Raw genomic sequence first — 24152 nt, forward strand, 5'->3', positions numbered from 1 at the left:
CCATAAGAAGCAGATCTTCCCTGCAGGAAGGATTTTCAAAGACTGCACATGATCTGTGTGCATCAGCACAGTGTGTTTGCTTCATACCAGACCTGTCAGGATTGCTGTTCCCTCCTTTAGCAAGTGGCAGCACAGGCTCTGTAATCTTTTTTAAACTCTAAGCCAGGCAGCCAACAGCAATCAAAATACAGACATGGCAGATGAAGGTTTATGTCCATTTTTTTGTAGGGCGTATCATTAATAATTAGAATTCATAATCACTGAAAACATATTATCATTACCCACATTACAATATGTGTGGTGTGCTTGAGGGGATTCACTGACCATGGGTGGCTACTTGAAGCATTCCCAAAAGAGAAGAACCTTGGTTCATCCATGGCACAAATAAGCTCTTCCCATGATGATGAGGCAGCTGAAAGTGTGAGCCTACGTATGATAAAGCATTGCCTAAAAAGCAAAGTGGATGTTGGCCTGGGCACTAGATCTATGTTGGCTCAGCCAGATGTACAAATTATGTTGTGGCCAGAAATGATAAATGTTCACATGAGTATTGTCCCTTGAGGTTTTTGTCGTAGTCTAGTAAAATTCTGTTCTTCCTTTGATTCCTGTGTTCAGAAACAAATTCTATTTAATGAATGGGACGTGCCTTGTTGTGGCACAGTGTAAGTGTGAAAGTGTCTACTGGACTGACATGGAGGATTGGTGTAATGCTGTCTATTTATTGAACATCAATTATTTATCCATCCATCCTAACAGTGGATAAAGACCCTTAGGAAACAGCACTGGTTCGCTAATTATGCAAATTGCACCACAAAAGATGCAGTGTAAGCTAGCTGAACTGATTTTCCATTACTTGGGCATGAAAAAAACCACAGAAGAGAGTGCTAGTCTCAAGTGAGTACAATGTAATGAGACAATATAATGAAGGACCACTCTTAGATATGTTAATATGTTGGGTAAAGCCCTCTAATGGAGATGTCCTACTTTCAGCTTCCATTAGGACAGTCTTTATCGAGTTCTTAGAAAAGAAAGTCTCAATACAAACTCATATATGCACCAAGAAGACTCTTTCAAGGTGTGGCACAGGACTACCTGTTCTCAATATTTGTGTTATCTGTTGCTAACTGGAGCCAGTACTAATTCACACAACAAAAGGGTGGTTCCCTTAGGTAGGGCACTGATTTAGAGGCCATTATTGTCAGCTAATGGAGTGAGCTGGCATTTGAATATGCTCCCTGCTCCCCCATCTAAAAGCAGATGTTAAACATACTATTTCTGTGCAGATTTGGGATAGGATGCAAATGTTTGCCAGATTACCTTTCCTACTTCCCCACTCATGCTCAGACTGCACTGTGTGAAGCAGGGTTAGGAACTGTGTATGCCTCCATGTGCTGCTGGATTGCAACTTTCTTGAGAGCTAGCTAAGTGGAGGAGAAAGCAAAGAAGTGCAGCTCAACCACAGCTGGAGGGCTGCATGATTCCCATCCCTCAGATAAAAGAATAAGACCACTAGTGGCACAGCAAGCCAGTGATGAGGCAGAAAGGCCATTCTTAGCCATTAATTCACTGGGTGGCCTTACACAACTACTCCCCCGCCCCTGCATCCCATAGATTGGTTTGACTCACACAATGGTTGGAAATAGTTAGAAAGTTAACATATGTCAAGTTTATCACACATACGTGTAGCACTTTTTTTGAACTGATATATAAATTGTACTGCACAATTTGATCCCAATCACAAGATCAAATTAGCTGATAACCATCATGTCTAGGCCCAGAGGAAGATGGAAGGCCTTCCCTCCATTCTGCTCTGGCCATGGAGGGAATGATGAGGTAGTTTCTAATAGACTTAATCCCCCTCCCACTACTGTCACCTTCTCTTGTGTGCCATATCTTTAGATTGTAAGCCTGAGGGACAGGAACCACTTCTTGTAAAACACCAAAAGCAATCCCCAATGGTTCTCAAGTAACTGCTGGCTATACATATTGGGTAGAAGATATGGAGTGCTGCGGGCTAGGTAAGGGGGGAAATCTAGCCATGGTGCTTTGATGTAGTTACCCTACCAATTTACTGAGTGGTGACGTCTACTGAATTCAATGGTACTGTCTTCTGTGTGTTTGTGATTTGAGTCTTTGATGCTGAGCACTGTAAGCTATTTGAAAAATGCATGAGAAGATTGACTATCTCTGAAGGGAAAAAAAGGTGGGTGTTTTTGGTTCACTATTAGAACAAGGAGGGAAGAATTAAGTGGTTTTACTTAATGTTCAGGTGATTCTTGGGCCTGTTACAGACTGCCAAAATAAAGCTGCTTCGGGTCTCTTTGGAGGTATGCTATTTAAATAATGCATGCATCCTAAGAATCTGCAAGCTGCACCAAAGCTGCACTCCGGTGCTTAGGAATGGAGTGTGGCTTTAGTGCGATCTCCGGACTCTTAGGACCCATGCATCATTTAAATAGCATACCTCCAAAGAGACTCAAAGCAGCTTTATTTTGGCAGTCTGTAACAGGCCTTGGTTTCCAATATTAGGTACAAATTTTCTTTTCTTTTCTTTCTTCTTTTGCAGTGGAGGAGAAGTCCAAGTGGCATTCCATACCAGGCTGTCACCTGGTGACATGGGTGGGGCTTGGGGGTGGAGCCAAAAGGGTACACTCCCAACTCCATGTCCCATGTCGCTTGACTCATGATTAAAGCCTTGTGAGAGAGGGAGAAGGCCCTGCTCCCCCCATTTCTGCCATGCGAGGCTTTACATGCAAATAAAGCCTCACAGGGCAGGTAGTTGCTCATCAGGTGCCACTCCCTTCTGTGGTGTCACCCAGTGTGGTCCGTATCCCCATAGTGACACTACTGGCAAGCCCTATCTTTCAGGTTATCGTGCATGTGGTGTACCAACTAGACTTCAAAAAGGCACATTTTATAGATTAGGTATTTTTGATCTAACATAGGGCCAAAATAGATGGCCCGGTAAAGTCAACTTCCGGGCGATGTGGGGGCATGACATTTAGACACAGCACACCCCCAAGACATCTTGATGCTGCCCAGCTGTTTAGACATGGGAGGCCTGAAGACCCTCTGGCGACACGGTGTTTATATGCCGCATGCTGCCGGAGTGCCTTGAAGACGGCTTCAAGCTGCTGCGGGGATTGAAAAACTGGCTTTTTGTTGGCCGAAAAAGGAGAGGATCTATGCCACTCCTTTTTTTTTTTTGGCTGCCTTCAAGGTGGATTGGGCTGCAATGTGTGCTTCCCATGGCCCCGATCCAGCCTCAGCCGGGGCAGCGTGAAGCTGCCCTTTGGGGTGGTCTGTTTCACCACCAAGTTGATCTGGTATACTACTGAGAAGTACATTCAGGTACTAGTAGTAAAACATGAATCTAGGTATGGAATGCAACTGAATGACCTAGTTTCCACTTATTCTTCAGTGAATGCCAGGCATGCATACACGTTTAAAGTTGTTATAATTTTCTTTAAGATATTTACAAGAATTTCAAGCAGAGTAAAAGAATCAAACTTGCATTTTGAAAATGCATCTTTATTCCCTTCTCAAGTGAAAGAAAGACAATTTTCCCATGCTGTACAATTTTTAATTTAAACTTTGGGAAAAAAATATCCTTGCTTCTGTATTCACATCCTGTCTTATATTGTAAAATATGTCTACAAAACAGAGTGAGAACAGTACCAATCAGATGAACTACTAGCTTAAACATGAGTCTCCAAACTGCCAGCATGGAAGCAAAGATTGCAGTGTCTTCCTCTCTGAATGGCTTTCCAGGTGTAAATGAACTTGTAACAAGTTAAATAAAACAACCCAACTCTTAGTATTATAATACCCAAAGGATTAGTGTACTACCTTCATTTGACTGCTCCCACAAGATAGAAGTTCAACTGGAAAACAGAGTAGGCCACCACATCTTTTATGGTAGCTGTTAACACTTTGCAAAATGTCCTCTCTTAGGAAATTTTTGATGATTCCTATTTTGATCTACATTGTTTGTGTATTTAAACCACTGGTGGATCTGTTGAGCACATAACGACCTCTCATTTTTCCAGCTTCCTAGCCTTGTTCACAGAGCATATATGCTGCAGTTTAAAATACATCTTCTGCTTATTGTTCAGCACTGTCCAGCTGCTACGTAGTAAGAGGAATATGGAAATCAGGGTTATCAAAAATCAAGGGTCTTCTTGGGGGACTTGGGTCCTTATCCGCTTTATGCAGCAGCTTGAAAAGTCCAGTCCCAATGTTCATTGGAATACCCATAATGATGCACTCAGAAACACCTACAGAAGATTAAGAAAATATAATATTAAAGCCTCATATTTCCCACCCTATATCATTGTATATAATTCCCCTAAATATGCAGAGGCCTGTAAATTTTAGAGCTCAAACCACCCACAGTTACACTGTACAGTACTGCAGTTTTAGAAACTAATATAAAACAGTCATTGTCTGCATTGAACTGTACAATGTGGCAAATATCCCTCTTGATTCAGCTATAAGTGGAATACTTACCACACACTGAATCTTTCTGTCCAAAGTATGCTGCATCAAAAAGGTGGTCTGCTGTCTTTTCAAAAGAAGCAAGCATTAATACACTTTCCTTCATTTTCGCAAGGCCAAACCGAGTAATACCCAAAACTTCACCCTAGTCCAAAAAGAGAACATCAAGGGAAAAGAAATATTATTAATGGCCCATAAAGCAATTGCTGGCAGTGGTCAGGTGTCATCTAAGCTCAAGGAACCTGGCCAAGTAGATGATCTATTACAAATAGTGTGTCAGGGTGCATCTAAATTTGTACAAATAATGAAGTTCGACCCCACTCTAAGTGCTGTAACTCCTTACTATAGGAGACTTGTAGTTTACAAGGTCTTTAGCTGTCTCTGCCAAAGAGTGCTAGTGCCTCATAAAACTACAAACCCCATAATTCTCTAGAATGGAATCATGGCAATTAAAGTGATGTCAAACTGGAGAGCCAGCACGGTGTAGTGATTTGGGCATTGGACTAGGACTATGAAGACCACGGTTTGAATCCTCTCTCAGCCATAGAAACCCACTGGGCAACCCGTTTTCAGACTCAGAGGATGGCAATGGCAACCCACTCTGAACAAACTTGGCCAAGAACACCCTGTCATAGGCTTGCCTTAGGGTCACCACAAGTCTGAAAGAAACTGAAGGCACAAAGCACACAACACACACAATCTGCATTATTTCCACAGTGTAGACTAAGCATCCTTAGTCTGGGATAGAAGATTGAGGACAGTGGACTAAAAAGGGAACAGGGGTTGTTATGTACCCCCATAGCCAAAGCAAACCCCCTTCCTATGCAGGTGAATAGAAAATAACTCAGCTGAATAGCTATGCTGGAGTCCTCTTGGATGATAGCTCTTATGCACAAAGGCATAGTGGAATGAGTAAACTGTTATTCACAGAGCCTTGTACATTTGTGCCAGTATTTGTGGCTACTAGTGTAGGACTGGGAATCTGAGGAAGAAGAGGAGCTGGACAATGAGGAAGGTTTAGTGGAATTATCATAGATTTGCTGCTCAAGGTGCACACAGGAGCAGAGTCCTAGCTGGGGAAATAGCCCAGGTTCCTGCTACTATATATGAGAATACTATGGTACCTATACCCTTCTTTCATATCTTCACTGAGTGATATTTGGGCATGGAGTCAGCATTTCATTTATCAGCCTCAAGCACGACCATGGGAAACAAGTGACATAAGTCACTTTATGCCAGTTTTCTTACCCATGGCTAAGAGCTAAACAGGTATAAGGAGGTGTGGCTGTAATATGCTTCAACAGGCAGCAGTTGACTCCTGCCAATCCACAACATGAAGACAAAGTAAGTCTGATAAAGCAATAGCTGTCTGTCTGTCTGCCTCTGCTTCATTGCCCGGGGGAGTGCACAGGGAAGAAAAAAGCAGGTTACAGCCACTGTGAAAGGACATACTGTGAGCATCCCTAGAAGGGGTCATCATTAAGATTCCTACCCCCATGGCCACCATGACTGGATGTTTTAGGGAGGGGAAGATGAACAGGAGAAACAAACTCTAGAATCACAGGCCTATGGACTACTTTGAAGTAAGTGCTCAGGAAGGAAGCAGGGGACCTCTCACTCTCAGAAAGGGAAAAAAGTTTCTTTTCAGGTCCTCCCTTGAAATGGAAGAGATACTAACCTCACTGCCTGTGCTTCTGCTCAGCTGGAAAAAACCCTACCAGTACCTGGTGGTTTGGCATGCAATACAAATAACTGTGACGCTGTAATATAAAGGAATATGTGATCATGTGACCTACCTGAACCTAACGTGACCTTGTCAGATTTAAAGAAGCTTCACAGAGAGAATCTGGATGAGTCACAGGGCAGGCCTGAGCAAGTGTTACTTCCCCTGTGCATAAGCATGTTTTTTTGCCGATCTTTGCTTGCTAGGCTAACATTTTAATTCATGCTTGAAAGAAATATATTGATACAGTTACTGGATCTGCTACACAGCTGTCTACAAAGAAGGTAAAAGGGAAAAACCCAATACCACAGCAATCCTCGTATCGCTGCTAAAACACTGGGTGTTTGTTTGCATCTTTGTTTGCATCTATTTGCAAGGGAAGGGGGTCATATATAGTTGTAGCAAATCATGCAATCATGAAAAAATTAAAATAAAACAAACCTTGTATGTCATTAAGTCAGACAGCAACATCACATGCCTCCGGTCAATACTCATACCATGATTTACCATAGTGTATTGGATCTCATTGATAATGGTGGTTCGAGCAGCCTCAATGCCCAAAGTTTTCTCAACCTAGAAGAGAAGGTTATTCTGAATGAATGAAATGGCAAAGTATTTATTTTGCTTCCATGTGGAGGTATGATTTCTCTAAACAGTCTTTTCTCTCCTTCTCCAGTCATCAAAACTTGAATTTATAACCAATGCATTTCAGGAATATCATTTTTCTTTTTAATATCATTATCTTTTTAATCACTGTCACACTTAAAATTTTATACATGGATTTCAAGTTCAGAGGACTTCACTGTACTACCTTCTTGTAATGCTTAAAACACTCCAATAAAGTAAGTATTAATTTCATATTGCAACTGGTGATGGAGCTGAAGGTAAGATGAGTGATATGTTTTAGACGACCTAGTGAGTTCATGGTAAGGTTTAAATCAAGGAGCTCAACATATCTAGGTCCATCTCTTAAACACTTTACAATACCGGGACATAATTACCTCATAAGTGTTGTTGGAAGTAGTCCTTGTTCCTTTGACGCCATGTGTGGCCATGACAGCTCGCAAGTTGTCACCTTCTACCAGCAATTTATATTTCTCCTTCCCACTCTGCTCATCAATATGAATGACAGCACGAGCTACTTCTGGGATACCTTGCACAACCACCTTTATGTTTGAAAAGAAATAAAAGGATGCTTAAAATCATAGAAGATATGGCAAATGTTGAATGAGGTACAGTGGAATGATTACTTGCAGTAAATTCACACTAACAAAACCCCTTCTGACAGAAAACCTGTAAATCTTATGGATGCAAATTACTGTTAATTCAAAAGATCTATGTGAAGGAAAGTAGAAAGAATATACAATGATAAGAAGTCCATATAGTTGGGGACTACACAATTTAAGATTTAAACTTCATTCTGAAACAGGAAGCATTTTATGACATTCTATCTTGGCTACAGCTGCAAAGAAACTGCTTTGTTAGGATGTGCAGAACTGATCCACCTTGTGTGCCCTGTGTGGAGATGATAGTAGCAGCAACAGCAAGATCATGGGTAGGGCAGGCCTCAAAGGAAGCTTCCACAGATGTCCTACTCTCTGCAAAAGGCTATCAATTTATATTTCAATACAGCACTTGCCCTATTTAATCTCTGTTATTTCCTTTCATGGCTAGAAAGGAAGGTAAATCAATTGGACTTACTTTCACAGAGAACTGGCTACATCAAGCCACTTCAAATCTCTACTTCTGGGTTTCTTCCTCTTCTAAGTTCCTATGCTCTCCCCTCTTTCCATGCTTCCCACTCCTCTGTGCGTCACACTCAAATGTCTTCACTCCTATATTTCCCTCTGCCCTGAATCCCCTCAAGATCCCATTTCTTAATCTGCTCTACTCTCTTTCCTACAGAGATTTTTTAGACATTCAGCTTTTCATACTAACCAAAGAAATATACTGAAAGCTGCACTTTGCTGTGCAGCATTTATTGTCAGGCAACACACACAGAAGGCAAAGTATCCTTATTACCTTTGGTAGATCTTCCTTCAGGGACTGCAAGACATAGTACATGGAGCTCTTGCTGTTTTCTCGAGGAGTAATACACACAACAGCCTCACCATGGACAGCCACATCCCCAGGCTTCACCCTCAGCTTTGAGACGCAAATAGAATACCGCACAGTCTCGGCATTAACCTGTGGCAGAACATGTCATTTTGGATTTTGCATAATTCTTTTGACACTGTGTCCAGTTCTGTAAGCATATGATTTTGATTCTACAAGGTATCCAACATGCTAATTTGGCGAACTGTTTCAATGGCCACCTTCACAAGATGATATTCTGACATTCAGATTACACTCTGTTCAAATGCTCAAATTGCTACTGTCCAGGAGCCCCAGATATATTCAAGATTGAGACATATTTTGGTGTCAACAAACATTGAAGAAGGCTTTGGGTTTTACAAGGCTTTGGACAGAATAAGTGTCTCTGCATTTCTCACTTATTCTACATCACTATTGTCAGGTGTACAAGTAAATCTGCGTATTACTAGAATTAAGGTAACTGGAATTCTTATGTGAAGTGGATTTGGGGGTATCATGTTAACTGAGTTGTCTCATTGGTTAAAAAACAAACAAACAAACAAGTATTTCAGCACATCATACACAGAAGAAGATTTTCAAAGGGTAATAATGGTGTAGCCATGTCTACTTTTTGCTTTAAAAGCAAAGAGTCTTATGGCAACTTAAAGACAAACAAGTTTTATTTGAAATACGCTTTCATGGACTTGGCCTCCTTCATCACACGTGAGGAATGGAGATCTGTCAACCTTTCTTCCTTAAATGCTAATTTCATTATATACAGTGAGATTTTTGAATTCTCCCTTCCATAAAAACAACTATATCTCAATCTATAGTTGAGGAGCTACAGGCCATATTATTGCTTCAGGATTATACCATTTTATTCTGCTCCATGTATTGATTTAGCCCAATAAGGAAATGTATCAGAAGACAGCAATTCTAATTTGATCTGGCAAGAATTGTGAGAGCTAGTGTGGTACAGTGATGCAGGGGTCAGAAACACTGGTTCAAAGCCTTCTTTTATTTTCACTTAGGTAAAGACTACTAAAGGGTTATTAGGAGGACTAAAGGGAGCAAGCTGGTATGCTGACTCAAACATTATGCAAAATGGGCAAATAATTATAACCCATATAATATATGCCACATACATATACACTCATCTTCAGTCTGAAGTAGTACAAAACAGAAATCTGATTGCCTTATACTGCATAACATGTGGAATGGTACTTGGATTAGGGTTACATCTGGCTGAAAATATGGCATATCCTCACCTCACAGTAATACCTAGCTCCATTCTCTCCCTCTCTCATTCTCTCAATTATTTAGATTACAAAAATAGAGAGGAAAGGTAAATCACAACAAAACATAAGGTGAAGGTAAATAGATCAAGAAAATCTCTCAGAAAAATTAAATACAGAATTCAAGATAGTTTATCACACAGAACCCATATGGTACTAAAATTCCAGATGGAAATACACAGAGGGAGGAAAGTGAACACCACCACAATTATTGTAAAGGAAAAGTAAAGGTTTCTCCTTTAAGAAGATTGTTAAGTCGTGTCCAGTTGTAGGCACACTTCTCCTCTGCCCCCTCCCCAGCAAAATATTTTGCCCCAACATATATAGGAGATATTGGAAGACAATTTTGTCAGGCTTTAGCCTCCAGAGAGATTTTTTTTCCCCAAATGAAGGGATCCAGGAACTTGAGGGGCATTAGGAGACAAATCTTTCCTCCAGACTTTTTGGAAACTTTGAGAAGGGACACAAAACAATAGTGTAGCCATGAATAGCCCGTGAGCTGCACTTTCTGCACATACATAGTAGACAAACATAAGATTGCACTGTTCAGCATTTATCATGTCTGAAAACATACCATAGGGAAAAATCTATTTTTCAATGTTTTAGAAGGTGAACATACTCACTTCCAGCCTCAGTAATCTAATCCGTTCTAAAGAAAGTTTGACCAAAATAAAGCAGTCATCAGGAAGAAAAACTTCTTCAATATACTCCGAAATCTGCAAATAAATAATAAAATATAGTGTATCTGTGTGAGGAGAGAAAGAGACAGAAAAAGAAATCTGGCAATGGTCATTTTGGGATAAGCATCACAGCAGAACAGAAGAACAAACATAAGATAATTTAAAACATGCACATTAAGCAACAGGAAGGCACAGCTTACCTCTCCCAATAGCGTCTTCTCTATTCTTCCTTTAACCAAACGAGCAAAGTCTGGATCATCATCTCTGTCAAGGTGTGCTGTGATAATTGGTGTACTGCAAATAAACAGCAGAAGCATGGATGAAATAAGCTTTCCAGCTTATTATCACTATATACCCATACAAACTCACATTATTAATAATATTTATAGTAATTTTAGTACCTAAGAACTAGGTGTGATGCAAACCAACATATGCTGATCATATGTCCAAAGTCTAAAAAAACCGTATAAAAATTGTGGGTCTGTAATCAACCAGTAGGTTACTGAAATGTGCCACTTTTCAGTAAGAAGCATCCAAAGGAAATCAAACAGTTTACAGAATTAGTTTCTTCTGGTCTTATCTGAAGCTGGAAGGACATTGTAGAAATGCTTTATGATCCATGTATAACAGCTTGTATGAATGGTTCCATTTTAATTTGGTTTACAACATGGACCCAGAAGCAGGACATATGTGATCTCAAGCAGGAAGATTAGAGGAAAGAGTGATGAGGCACCTACCAAATATATTTATAGTGCAATTCAATACACGTCTACTCAGAACTAAGCCACACCAAGACCAGTTTAGTAAGCAAATAAATACACAAAGCAAATGCGTTTTAATGTTATGTTGTTATATCTTACTGGATTTTACTTGTATTGTTTTAATTAATGTTGTAAGCCAGTTTGAGTCCTAGGTCAATCAACAGATCAGTCAGTCAATAAAATGGGTAACAGCAGTCAACAGAAATTTTACATTTATAATCTGAAAGTATGAGTCACTAGGAAATCCTTTTGACCAGATCAAAAGATTAAATAATGTTCAAATCAGAGTAACTACAAGAAGAAAGTGACTCAACTTTAACTACTAGATAAGCCTCAATTCTGTAACTAGCATGTTGACAGAAAGATACAGCCTGCCCACCTATTCTAGTCCAATTTTCTATTGAACAATAAAACTGGTAAGAAAATCTGGTTAGAGTACCTGATTGCTTTGGAGGCATTGATGATCTCTTTGATCCTTGGTACTCCTAGAGTAATGTTCATTGAAGCAACACCAGCAAAATGGAATGTTTTCAGCGTCATTTGTGTGCCAGGCTCACCAATACTCTGAGCACACAGAGCTCCCACTGCTGAGCCAGGCTCCATCTGTGCCCTAGGTTGTAAAATCAAGGAAACATTGGTATTTATTTATTTCACATCTACTGTTAGTTCACTTGGAGAGTACATGGCTGAATGAAAACAGATCTGTAAGGACCAAGACACACACTCTTTCTACTAGATAAAAAAATAAAACAAAATGGCTCAGCTTTGGCTCTGTCGTTATTAGTTTGAGGCTATCACAAAAACCTGCTGATCAGAAAGTGTAGCCAGGGCTATGTATACACTACAACAGAAAACTGTGCACCATGACCTGAGAATAATTAATTTTGTTTACTTGCATACTAATAAAAAAAGTTTTTATTTTCTCTCTCATAATATATATACTTTAAACTACTTTGAATAATTCCTCATTTTGCTTTGAATCCTGATGAGAGACAAGAAGCTGTGTGGGGTCCAGGAATCTTTTACAGAACTGGAAGAAACTCTAAGGGTTATCTGGTCCTACTCCTTGCCATGCAAGAACATATGATTGAAGGACTCCAGAAAAATAGCCATCTAACCTTTCCAATAAGGGTCTACTACCTTTTGACATAGTCTATTTAACTATTCAACAGCTCTTACTTTCAGGAAGTTTTTCCTAATGTCTAAGTGGAATATTTTTTCTTATAATTTGAATCTATTAGCTCATGTCTTACTCAGCAGAAAACAAGCTTGCTCCATCTTCTACATGACATCCCTTCAGATATTTAAAGATAGCTATCCTGTCACTGATGTTTCCCTCCCCTTTAATTTTTATCCAAAAGCTCTCAACCTGTTTTTCATGTTTTAAGTAATGGATCTCTTGTTAGGTATACTCATCCTTGACATATAATGCTCCTCCTCCTCCTCTCCTCTCTATAGGCTATACCCTTCCATTACTATGCTCAATTCATGAGGCATATCCCACCAGGTGTCAGTGATGCCTATTAAATCATATTTGCCATCCTGTGTTAAGACTTCCAGTTCCTCTTGTGTATTCCCCAAGCTCTGTTCATTAATGTAGACAACTTAGACCATGAGTCATTCTCTCCAGCTGATTCCTTGCTGGTGTTTCCTGCTTACTGTTGGGTTCTTGTAGTACTGGACCAATTTCCCCTGTATTGTAAGGCTATTGTCTCCAGTACCTTATCCCCCTGCCCAGAAATACTGTCTCCTTCCCCCTCCCCCAAGTTACCCAGTTTAAAACCCTCCTGCTCAGATTTGTGAGACTCCTAGCAGATATATTATTTCCAAATGTTCTGAAGTGCAACCCTCTTTTTGAAAGCACAAATCATAGTTCAAGATGCTTTTTCTTTCTTGACATCTCCATATGAGCCAGTTGTCCACTTCAGTTTTGCCAGTGCCCTCCTCTCTCCCTTGCACTGTCCGCCTCTCTGTCACTTCTTCTGCCAACGCCCTACTCCTCGACCGCCTCGCCCTTGCACTTTTTATCTTGGGCCTCCTCCCTCCTAGGCCCCACCTCGCTATCCTTTCCCCCCAAGGTTTCTGGTCTTTGTAGTCCTTGGCCTCTTGGGACGTCTGTCGGTGCCTCTCCCTTCTCGGAACAACCTTCCTCCTTCCACCTGAGGTGTCCCAGCTTATCACAAACAGTTACAGTGGTACCCCGGGTTACGAAATTAATTCGTTCCGCGGTTAATTTCGTAACCCGAAATACCTTCGTAAGCCGAATTCCCATAGGCGCTAATGGAAAAATAGCTCTCTGCTGCCCTCCGGTGGCGGAAAATAGCGCCGCGGTTTTTTCGTAACCCGAAGAAACCTTCGTAAGCCGAAGCAATAAATCCCTATGGGATTTTTTCGTATCCCGAAAAATTCGTAACCCGGCGCATTCGTATCCCGGGGTACCACTGTACTGGCTAGAAGATGATTAAAACAGCAACCTAGAATACTCTTGGCTGCGTATTACTATTCTGGATGAACAATTCTGCTGAATCATTTACTTTCCTCGACTGTGCTGAACTAAGGATAAATAGCTAAAGGCTTAGGAATAATAATTAGGGCTATGAGGTATTTATACAGATAATAATTTTACTTTTGTCTTCCTTATTTGTTATAGTATGTACAACATATATATACACAGCACCTGTGCACAGAGGTCTATAGTAGATTCAGTGGAGTCTTGCCCTCCCCATGCAGGAAGAGTGAGGAGCCATTCAGTGTTCTTATATTCCACCTTTCTTATGCAACCAAAGTATCCAAGGTGATTAACCAAGGAAATATACAATACAAATGGGTCAGATGAAATTAAACTGGTATCTTCCTCTCCTGCAGGTGCATTTGCTCCTTCTGTTAACTTTCAGGATCAGTGGCTGCTATTCTGTTTCAAGAGGGATGGAATTAGGGTTACTTAGGACCGGAGAGCATAATTGAAGGAGCCTTGCTCCCTTTTCCTCTTATGCAAAGCTGCAGAAGGGAAAAATGCTTAAGCTGTGAACTATATGGCTCCAAATTCTTCTAAGGCCTCTTGCTCAGCCTATGCATATCTGCGTATTTGAGAGTGTGGGAAACAGGCCTCTGCTGACTCTATGGGTATCCTTTGCACATGGGTGCTATACCCAATCACCTGGATATTTATCTACAATTTACATATTGGTTGTTTGTTATTGCTAGGTACCCTCAAATTGTTCCTGACTTACAGAAACTTAAGGTGAACCTATAGTATGGTTTTGTTGGCATGATTTGTTCAGAGAGGGTTTGCCTTTGCTCCTCTCTGAGGAGATTATCAGACGGGGGGGGGGGGGGAGTCAGGAGTAAAATGCATACTCGCAGCATAACTGTTTTCAGACAAATGGTGCTCATCCAGGATTTATCCTGTGAAGATCCAGGAATGCTTCAGCAACAAACCATTCACGGGGAGGTTTGTTGCTGGAGCATTCCTGGATCTTCATGGGATAAGTTCCAGATGAATGTGATGTCGTCTGAAAATCAGTGTGGTCGCGCAATTATGCCGGAAGTATGCCTTTTACTCCCAGCTTTTTCCCCATCTGATAATCTCCTGAAATTCAGACTGTGATTTGCCCAAGGTCACTCGGTGTGTTTCCATGGCCAAGTGGAGATTTCATCTTTGGTCTCCAGTCATAATCCAACACTCAAACCACTATACTACCCTGGCTCACTTATTACCATATATACTCGACTATAAGTTATGTATAACTTGAGGGCAAGTTTTGGGGCCAACATCATTGATTTTGATATGACTCATGGATAAGTCGAGGGTAAAACTTCGGAACACATTACAAAGGATCTAGAGGAAGAAGCAAAGGAGACAATGCCAAAGAACTTACAAAATTTCAGCAGACATAACTTTGTGCTTATACTAAAGGCTGGATGGATGAGAGAGTAGAAGGGGTCAGTGCTTTCAGGACAAATTGCTCTCTTTCCTTTCACCAGGGGATGGTTCCTTTTTAAAAAAATAAGAGTTAAAGTACCGTACTTATATTGGCCCATGGATAAGTAAATTGAGTTTTTGGGGGTCAATTTTTTGAGTAACATTTCTAGACTTATACATGAGTATATACAGTAGTTGTACTGAGGAAAAGAAAGAGTACTGCATACTCATATTAGAGATTCACCTTTTATATTATATATCCAGCTGGCACAAATAATAACAAACTACACTGGCTATGGATAAAGTTATAGATCTAAGAGGAAATGAGTGAAAATATTGCGTTGGCATACTGAAGGTTCTCCTTAGCCACACCCATGCTTCTTTTCTGTTAAGATGATGAATCAGAGTCTCCTTTAACATTTACCCCATTCTGAAATGCTTGCAAAGGCTGCCCACACTTAGTGAAATATTTCCCCTCCCATAATAAAAATAAGTCAACCATTTGACAGCAAATGGCAACAATAAAGAGAAAGAGAAAGCTATAAGCCACATCACACACACACACACACACACACACACACACAAACAGAAAGAGATGCCTTTTATTATATTTACTCAGGTCAATTTGGTAAGTGAGTCTTAGCTGATGCTCCTGCCAAAGACACTGTCCCAGCCCACAATGCAAATACCAAAATGAACGTAACACTCATCAGCCCTTTTATCTTATACAGTATACAGGTTAAATGATCTCAGCTAAACTGGTCAGCAGCAAACAATTTTTAAATAAACATCCATTAACCGGCCACACATAGCAGGGCAAAGCTGGGGCTCAAAGATGCACAGAGTCCTAGGAACAATATGTTTACCAAAAGACCTTATGCAATGATGAAAGTAGAGGATCAGAGGTCAGCTGTCAACCTCACTTAAATCCCAGTGAAACCATCCTACAGCACAATATGGACAAGCTCTCTGTAAAAACAAATCAACTCACAAAGCAGCAACAGCCTCAAGACTAGTGCGCCTATCTTTCAGTATTTTTTTTTTAAAGGCTTTGCGTTCAAACAAAAAAGTAGAATAAGAAAAATAATTTCAGAAATAAAGGTGCCTTCCTTTCAGATCAAGTTGAGTTAGAACATTTAGACTGGACTGGCGGGGGAGGTCAACCCAAATAACCATTCCACAAGGGCACTGGGGAGTGAAACTGACTTCCACAATGGTACTGGAGGGGGGATTTTACATACAATTAATATTCACTTAAATCCAATGTTCTTAAGTCTCATCACTGCTAATCTCAGCAGAGGATGCTAATGCTAAAAATAGAATTAATAGAAAACTTCATACCTCATATACTTCTCTCTACAGGTCTCCAGAAACTTCTCTAGCTGGGTGGGAGTAATCCGGTCCAACTGATATAAAACATAGGGCTAAACCAATTAAAAAAACAAACACTATTAGGAGTTATTTCAATGATTAGCCAACTGATCATGTATTCACTACATACTGTCCAATGATAATGTGTCATATTGGGATCTATTCCCACTCTACTTTTCTAGACAGCATGAACACAACTGCATCAAACCGCAGCCTGGCTCTGATGCAATGGGAAACCATGGTTTCCCACTATGCAAATGATGGCTTAGCCTAGTCCCCACTTCCCTGCCCTCACAACTACGGAGCAGGGAAGGAACACTTTTTGCTTGCCTTTAACCAAAGTGCAATTCTTTCTGATGTCTGAACCTGGGGTCCTGTTTAATAAATTATGCTTAAAGAACAAGGCAGGTTATGAAAATATGGTTAGGCAAAGCCTTCTTGATAATGCTATCTGGCTTAGGAATTTCCTCCTGGTGGAGATGAAGGCTACTGCCACACTGCAGAATTAATGCAGTTTGACGCTTTTTTAACTGTCATGACTCAATGCTATGGAATCCTGGGATTTCTAGCTTGTTGTGGCACCAGGTGTCTGAGCTGGTTTCAGGAAAAGAAGAGGAACTAGGGATCATATTGCAAACATACATTGGATAATGGGGGGAAAATCAGTCTGTACTTTATAGATTATAGCAAAGCCTTTGTTTGTATAGCACATGAAAAACTCTTAAAGAAATAGGTGTGCTATAACGTTTTATTGTCCTGATGCATATCCCATAAGCAGGACAAGAGTCTACTGTCAGGATAGAATAGGGGGAAACAGAATGGATTCTAACTGGCAAGTGGGTCATGCAAGGCTATACAGTTGGCTCTCTTCTTCCGTTGGCTTGCCATCTGTGGATTTGAGCATCCACGGATGGCCCCGTCTCGTTCTCCTCAATGGCGTAGTGTGTACGCGGTCATGCATGCATCACGCCACCACTGGAAACAATGGGATTTGAGGTCCTGCAGATTTTGCTGTCTGCGGGGTGCCTGAAATAGAACCCCTGTGGATGCAAAGAGCTGACTGTATTTTATCATCATATCTTTTTAACCTGTATGCTCAGTATAATATATATATAAACAAGGATTAGACTCTGAAGGAGGAGGTGTGAATGGAAGAAGGAGCATCAGCAATTTAAGATATGCAGATGACGCTATACTACTAGCAGAAAGTTGCAAAGACTTGGAATGATTACTAAAGTATGTCAGGGAAGAAAGTGCAAAGACAGGTTTACAGATGAATAGTAAGAAAACAAAAATAATGATCACAGACGATTTGGATTAGTCGGATTTTAATATGCAGTTTTAATCTTATACTGTTTAATCCTGTTTTAAGGGGGGCATTATGTATATATGGACGCATTTTAACTTGTTGTACGCTGCTTTGATTGCCTGGCAAAAAGCAGGATAGAAATTTAAAAAAATATTTTATTATTATTTACATAACTTTAAAATAGATGATGAAAATATTAAAATAATTTTCCATCCCTTGGCTCAGTCATTAATCAGAACAGAGACTACAGTCAAGAAGTCAGATGATTAGGACTTGGAAGGGCAGCTATGAAGGAACTAGAAAGAACTAAATGAGATCCTAAGCGTAAAGATATATCACTGAATACTAAAGTTAGGAATGTCCATGCCATCAAATTTCCCATTTCTTTGTATGGTTGTGAGAGCTGCATGGGGAAGAAAATAGACAGCAATAAAATGAACTCATTTGAAATATTTGCTAAAAGACAAATAAATAGGTCCTAGATCAAATCAAGTCCAAACTTTTCCTAGAAGCATAGAAGATATAACTGAGACTGTCATATATATATATGTATATATATATATATATATAGAGAGAGAGAGAGAGAGAGAGACTGTCGGCTATACAGTATCATGAGAAAACAGGACTCATTAGAAAAGACACTAATGTCTGGAAATACAGAGGTCAGCAGGTAGAGAAGATGACTGCATTTAAGATAAAATCAAAGAAGTCATGTCCCATAGTTTGTAAGACCTGAGCATGGCTGTTGAGAATAGAGTGACTTGGAAATCTATCATTCATGGGATGGCCATAAGTTAAAGCTGACTTTATGCCAATTAACAAGAACAAGGGATGGAATTACTGCAGATCTTCTAGCATACATTACCTCTGTTGTGCCATTGTCATTAATGCCATACTTGTCTCTGGTTTTCTTGATTTTTTCAGACATGTTTTTGATGAATTTTTTAATTTCCTGAAACAAAAAAATATACACATTTTAAGGTTACGCTTCCTATTTCTGCAGCCGTACACATCAAACAGTACTTCTGGCAATAAAGAGCAGAATGGGTCTCTTAAAGAGTGCACTCCATGCAGTAGTAGCTAATTTAACATATTTTGGAGGGAAACAGAAATGCAGCCGTGAAATAACTACCTGCCAAGGAGAAATAAAATGAATACAAATGTTCTATTCACTAGCTTCTTAGTGATCTTTTGCTTGTAAATACAACTCACAATGGTGATGAGGGCTGAGGTATTGCAGTACTTCTCATATGGCAAAATCTCTCTGAACATTCAGAATTCTAAGGATCTACATTCGCAGTGTGAAAAAACCCAGGTACATGAAATTCAGAAAAGAGTGTCTGAACTTGTAATCCAAAAAGTAACTTTTCCAAGCTCAGATGCAGTGGCACACTGTTTTAGAATCTAGAGGCTATATGTTGTCATCATGACTAGTAAATGATGATAGATTTCTCAAATCCCCTTCCAAAACTATCTAAGTGAGTGGCCTTCAGCTCACAATGCAGAAGCAGAATAATCCACATATTAATACTGTTGGAAAGTACATTATTTTGCCTGCCTCGAACTTGTTGCCAATCAATTTGTTGGATCACCCCAGCCTCTAGCATTTGGTTTCAAGACTTTAATGTTAATACATCCAAGCTTGCTAACTAGGGGATTTGATGTAGTCCTAGAAAAATCATTTTCCAGGATCTTCACTGCCTACTATCTACTAGAAGCAACAGCGGGCAAGATGCTAGGTCAGATGAACTTCTAAGTTTTTGTCTCTTAGCTTTCAAGAACATGACACAAGCCTTTCTTGGTAGCTGCATCTCAGTTGTGGAACTTCCCTGAAAGGCAAAACAGTCTGACTCTGTTCCCATTGAGCTTCTAGCAGGCAGTAAAGGGTGCACTATTTTATATGACAGTTGGCCCTTAAAAACAATTCTGACGTTGGGTACTATTTTAATTATAAAAAAACCTGCTTTTAAAACACTGGGGCAAAACAGACAGCCAAGAAATCACAGCCCAGGTCTGCTCCAGCCACTTCAAAAGTGGGCTATGGCCGCTGGCCCCAAGCCACCCCACCAGGAGCCAGATTATCCTGGCTCCTTTCTGCTCCAGTTTAAAGGACTGAAGTGCAGCCTCAATGCGGTTTCTGGCCGTGTTGGAGATGTGTGTCATATAAATGGCACACCTCCAATGTGGCCAGAAGTTGCTTCTTTTGGCTCATGTGTTTCAGGCCACTGTTTTTGCTTTTTTTGATAAAGAGAGTTGTTATCAGATACACATCACCTCAGGACTTGTTTTTCAAAATTTCAAAATGTATATTATTTTAGACTGAGGTAATCTTCAAACTGGTACCTGGCATGGAGCCTAGAAAATGGCTGAGATTTTTTTAAAAAAAGAGGGTGTGTGTGTGTGGAGAAATAAAATTATAGCATGGATTAAGAACCATTTAATTGCATGGTGGAAAAACTTGAGTGGGATGTCATTTGAGGGGGAACTAGATAGACTCAAGCAACATGTTCAGGGTTTCTAGAGAGGAAATTTTCATTTTCTTTGACAATGAAAAACAGTCTGTACATTTACACTCCAAACAACATTTATTGGAGAGTAAGGTCCAACTGAACATAGTAAAAGTTTGGAGTAACTATGCACAGAACTGCACTGCAAAGTTTTGTAAATTGCCATGTTCCAACACTATGAAAGGAAATAGTGCTTTAAACAAGTGCTCATGGGGAGAAAATACTCAAGCAGTTAGGTGTTAGATTTAGGCTGAAGAAAAACATTTTGTTATTTACTAAAAGTTAACTTTCACATAAAACACTGTTAGCATGAAAAAATGTAGCTTTGTCTATTGGCGTGGTGGTGGGGGACAGCACAGAAAGGTCAAAGCAGAACATTGACAGACTTCTAGAGGTGCAATATTTATCTTAAGTCCAGGCCACATGTTTGCCAGGGAAGCCCTTCATTTTTGCTGGGTAGTTAAGCAGTCCAAACCCCTAAGCACTACATAGATAACATCTTGCAAGAGTGAGATGCTCTGTGAGCTTAACACTGGTTGTTCAGCTCATTAAGCAGTCTCAGTTCCCATGATAGCCTTTCTCCTTCCAGCTTGTGAAGGCGGAAAAGATTAAAGCAAAAAGGAATAGCCCTGTAAGATATGTATAACTTGCTTTGGTGTATGTACATCTAGAAGCCCTGTGGGAATACAAGAGGATGTGAGAAATCCTCTGTGGTTCCACACAATGGGTTTTGGTGAGTCTGCTGACATCACCATGCCCATAAGAATTGGTAGTTAGATTACTTTCAGGATTTTCACCTTAAGGCCACTGTCACAGATATTTATTCAGGTTTCTGAAGACCCTTAATAATTTCTAATATCTCTGGGGGAAAACTGAAGACAGTTTTCATTATTCTCATGCTCACTAGGTGCTGGATGGCCATGTGAAGTCTTCAATAGTTTTGCAGATTTCTTGGTCTTTAGGATTTAATCAACTTGTCTTAGGCAATTTCATCAGCACCAGGTCATACTCACAGCCATGACTTCAGAACAACCAGGTTTCTTTTATAGATGACAGCTAGATTAGATACAGCACTAGTGATGTTCCTAGTCTGTGACTGGCACAGAACTTGACTAGCATCAAGTCAGTCACTTCTTTTTCCTTCAAGGAAAAATGCTAGATAGAATGTGAAGCCAAAGGCTTTCACGGCCAGCATCCATAGTTTTTTGTGAGTTTTTGGGCTCTGAGGCCGTGTTCTAGAACAGTTTATTCCTGACGTTCCACTAGCAGCTGTGGCTGACATCTTCAGAGAATGCTGGCATGGAAGAGAGTGGGGTATATATACTGTTGGTTGAGGGGAAGTGATTTGCATGTTAATGGCCTCAGGCTCTCTATTTAATTAATGATCCATTGTCTTCTGGGACCCCCCCCCCCTCACCTTGGGTGGTTTTCATTTGCATGGACTGGGTCTTGATTTTGGTGTTTTTCAGGACTGGTAGCCAAATTTTGTTTACTTTAAGGGTTTCTTTTTTCTTGTTGAAGTTGTCCAGGTATTTGTGCATTTCAATGGGTTCCCTGTGCATTCTGACCTGATAGCTGTTGGCATGGTCAAGAATTTCAGTGTTTTCAAAGAGCATTTTATGCCCAGGATGGTTTATAATGTGTTATGCTACTGCTGATTTTTGTGACTGACCCAGTCTGCAATGTCTCTCGTGTTCCTTGATTCGTTTTTGAACACTGTGCTTTGTGGTTCCTATGTAGAGTTGTCTGCAGCTGCATGGTATGCAGTAAGCTCCTGCAGCTGTGAGAGGATCTCCTCCTTTGATGAGTGCAGCATTTGCTGGATTTTCTTGGTCAGTTTGTAGACCATTTGGAAGATGTGTTTCCTCACTAGATTCCCTATTCTGTCTATGACTTTTTGAAGTATAGTAAAAATTCCTGTATACCAGCAGGAACAGGTGTAGAGTATCCACAAAAAACAAAAGAAGAATAACTTTTAAAACAACCACAACCGACTCCAAAAGGTCAGACTAACAGGAGCACAAAGAATCTCTAAATGGTCTGAAAACCAAGATTAGTCTGGGAAGCTGAGAAGCCCTTCTTCCTGGTTAAGTCAGAAGCTGGTTCTGTTTGTAACCAGGAGCAGATGCCATTCCACATTTTAAGACTGACCACTGGGAGAGAATTAGATCTTGGCCTGGAACAACTCACTCATTCATGTAACATGTTATCTGTATGGTGAGGAGAAAGTGCAAACTATGTGCCCACTTAAACAACTACTGGTAGATGCACCAGGGACCAGGCTCTTATAAATACACCTCCAGTCCTGTAGTATTGCCATTATAAATGTATACATAGTGTGCACATGCACGAAACACCCACACACATGCTACAATTACCTCATTATATGTTGCATAACCTGTTTCAGTTAATGCCTTCAACAGCAAACAGGAAAAAAGCAAAGCAACAGGTATTTTGTTATTATTGAAATAAATTAATAGAACTGCTGATACAGAATATTCATACAGAATATTCCTTACATTTTACGAGGTACACTTACTTCCTAACACAAGCTTCTACTATTGCACAGAAGCAATATGCTAGCCACATTACTGTGCTGCCTTTTAAAGAGAGGATTTATGAACCTTATCAGTTTCTAACTGGCAGTTGAAAGCAATTCTTTAGAAGCCAATGCACTGAAGAAAAAGCAGTCTCTACATATTTCAACCCTTAATGTATTTGTTGAACTGCTGTGGTGAAATTCAAGTAGAAAACATGAAGATTTGCTTTCTCTGCTGGAAAGAGTTTCTTTTAATCAAGAAATAATTATCTTGGGAGAAAAATAATCTAAGCAACGACATCACCTGTAAGAAGCTGTCCTGGCAGCAAAGGAATTCGTTCTTCTTCATGATGGATTCTGCTGTTAACATCAACTCATTCTTGCTAAGTGCCGGCTCACTTCGACTTGGATACACTGCCTTAAGCAACAAAGTAGCACACAGATAAATTACAAGGCCATTTTAATTTTAGTTTCTTGAGACCATTCAATGTTCTTTCAAAATGGAAGCAGCTTACGTTGCTTCTACAAATGCTAGAACTGAAAACAAAAAGCCAATACTGACACAGTTTCTTCAAAGTTCTCTACTGAAGAAGAAGAGCCCTCCCTCCGGTCCATCTGCCTTGGTCCAGGCCTCAGAGGGAGAGAAGAATGCTGGACCTGATTCCCTTCCCCCCTCACCATTCCCTTCTCCTTTTGTGTCATGTCCTTTAGATTGTAAGCCTGAGGGCAGGGAACTGTCTGATTAAAAATAATAATTGTAAGCCGCCCTAATAGACATTAGGGCTGAAGGGCGGGATATAAATACCTAAATAAAATAAAATAAAATAAATAAATGATAGCTTTAGAAACCTTATAATATTATTTTGAAAGCACTTACACAAGGCAAATGCTTGACTGAACCATGCAAGATTAAGAATTCCACAGCACATTTAATATGGAAATGACTGGAAGAGCCTGTCATTAAAATCCAAAATTAAGATTGTCTTTAAGCTTCTTGTAGTACACTGATGTTTATTTAAGAAGACATCATATATGCTTACTCTGATATTGTCTAGGACACGCTTGAACTCCAGAGGCTCATCTTTCCCTTCCATGGCTGCAGGATCTAAACCATCCCCGCCATAAATGAACTGGATAATGTCACCAGTAGAACTCCTGACAGTCAAGTCGTATTGTGAACACAGATCTTCAAGTGACTTCACCAGTCGTCTCTGAGAAGTGGAGGCAGAGGGTAAATGCTTAAGGACATAAGTAAATTAACATAGGTCCAAAACACATTGCAGAAATAATCCAGTTTGAGACCACTTTAACTGCCCTGGCTCAGAGCTAGGGAATCCTGGGAATTGTAGTTTATTGTGGCACCAGAGCTATCTGACAGAAAAAGCTAAATGCCTCACAAAAGTATAGTTCCCAGAATTACCTAGTATTGAGTCAGGGCAGTTAAAACAGGCTCAAATTGAATTATTTCTGCAGCG

At 40.1% G+C, this 24152-nt stretch overlaps 1 protein-coding gene across 2 annotated transcripts in view; it reads right to left on the reverse strand.

Moving 5' to 3' along the window:
• Window positions 1-3515: 3515 nt before the first annotated feature.
• The window catches only part of POLR3A (RNA polymerase III subunit A), a 46248-nt gene continuing 25611 nt past the window's right edge, over window positions 3516-24152 (reverse strand). Inside the window, exons 20-32 of one of the 2 annotated variants that reach the window (XM_042459889.1) lie at window positions 23718-23888; window positions 22982-23095; window positions 22517-22552; window positions 18497-18583; window positions 16293-16375; window positions 11469-11639; window positions 10469-10562; window positions 10212-10304; window positions 8243-8407; window positions 7222-7386; window positions 6662-6793; window positions 4510-4642; window positions 3516-4277 (exon numbers count right to left, since the gene is read on the reverse strand). In XM_042459889.1, coding sequence (XP_042315823.1) covers window positions 4129-4277; window positions 4510-4642; window positions 6662-6793; window positions 7222-7386; window positions 8243-8407; window positions 10212-10304; window positions 10469-10562; window positions 11469-11639; window positions 16293-16375; window positions 18497-18583; window positions 22517-22552; window positions 22982-23095; window positions 23718-23888 — 1593 coding nt within the window. In that variant the 3' untranslated portion in view covers window positions 3516-4128. The remainder of the gene's footprint in view (window positions 4278-4509; window positions 4643-6661; window positions 6794-7221; window positions 7387-8242; window positions 8408-10211; window positions 10305-10468; window positions 10563-11468; window positions 11640-16292; window positions 16376-18496; window positions 18584-22516; window positions 22553-22981; window positions 23096-23717; window positions 23889-24152) is intronic. The other variant, XM_042459890.1, reaches the window with a different exon arrangement.

Source organism: Sceloporus undulatus, chromosome 3 (assembly GCF_019175285.1).
Source record: "Sceloporus undulatus isolate JIND9_A2432 ecotype Alabama chromosome 3, SceUnd_v1.1, whole genome shotgun sequence".
Taxonomy (NCBI): Eukaryota; Metazoa; Chordata; class Lepidosauria; order Squamata; family Phrynosomatidae; genus Sceloporus; species Sceloporus undulatus.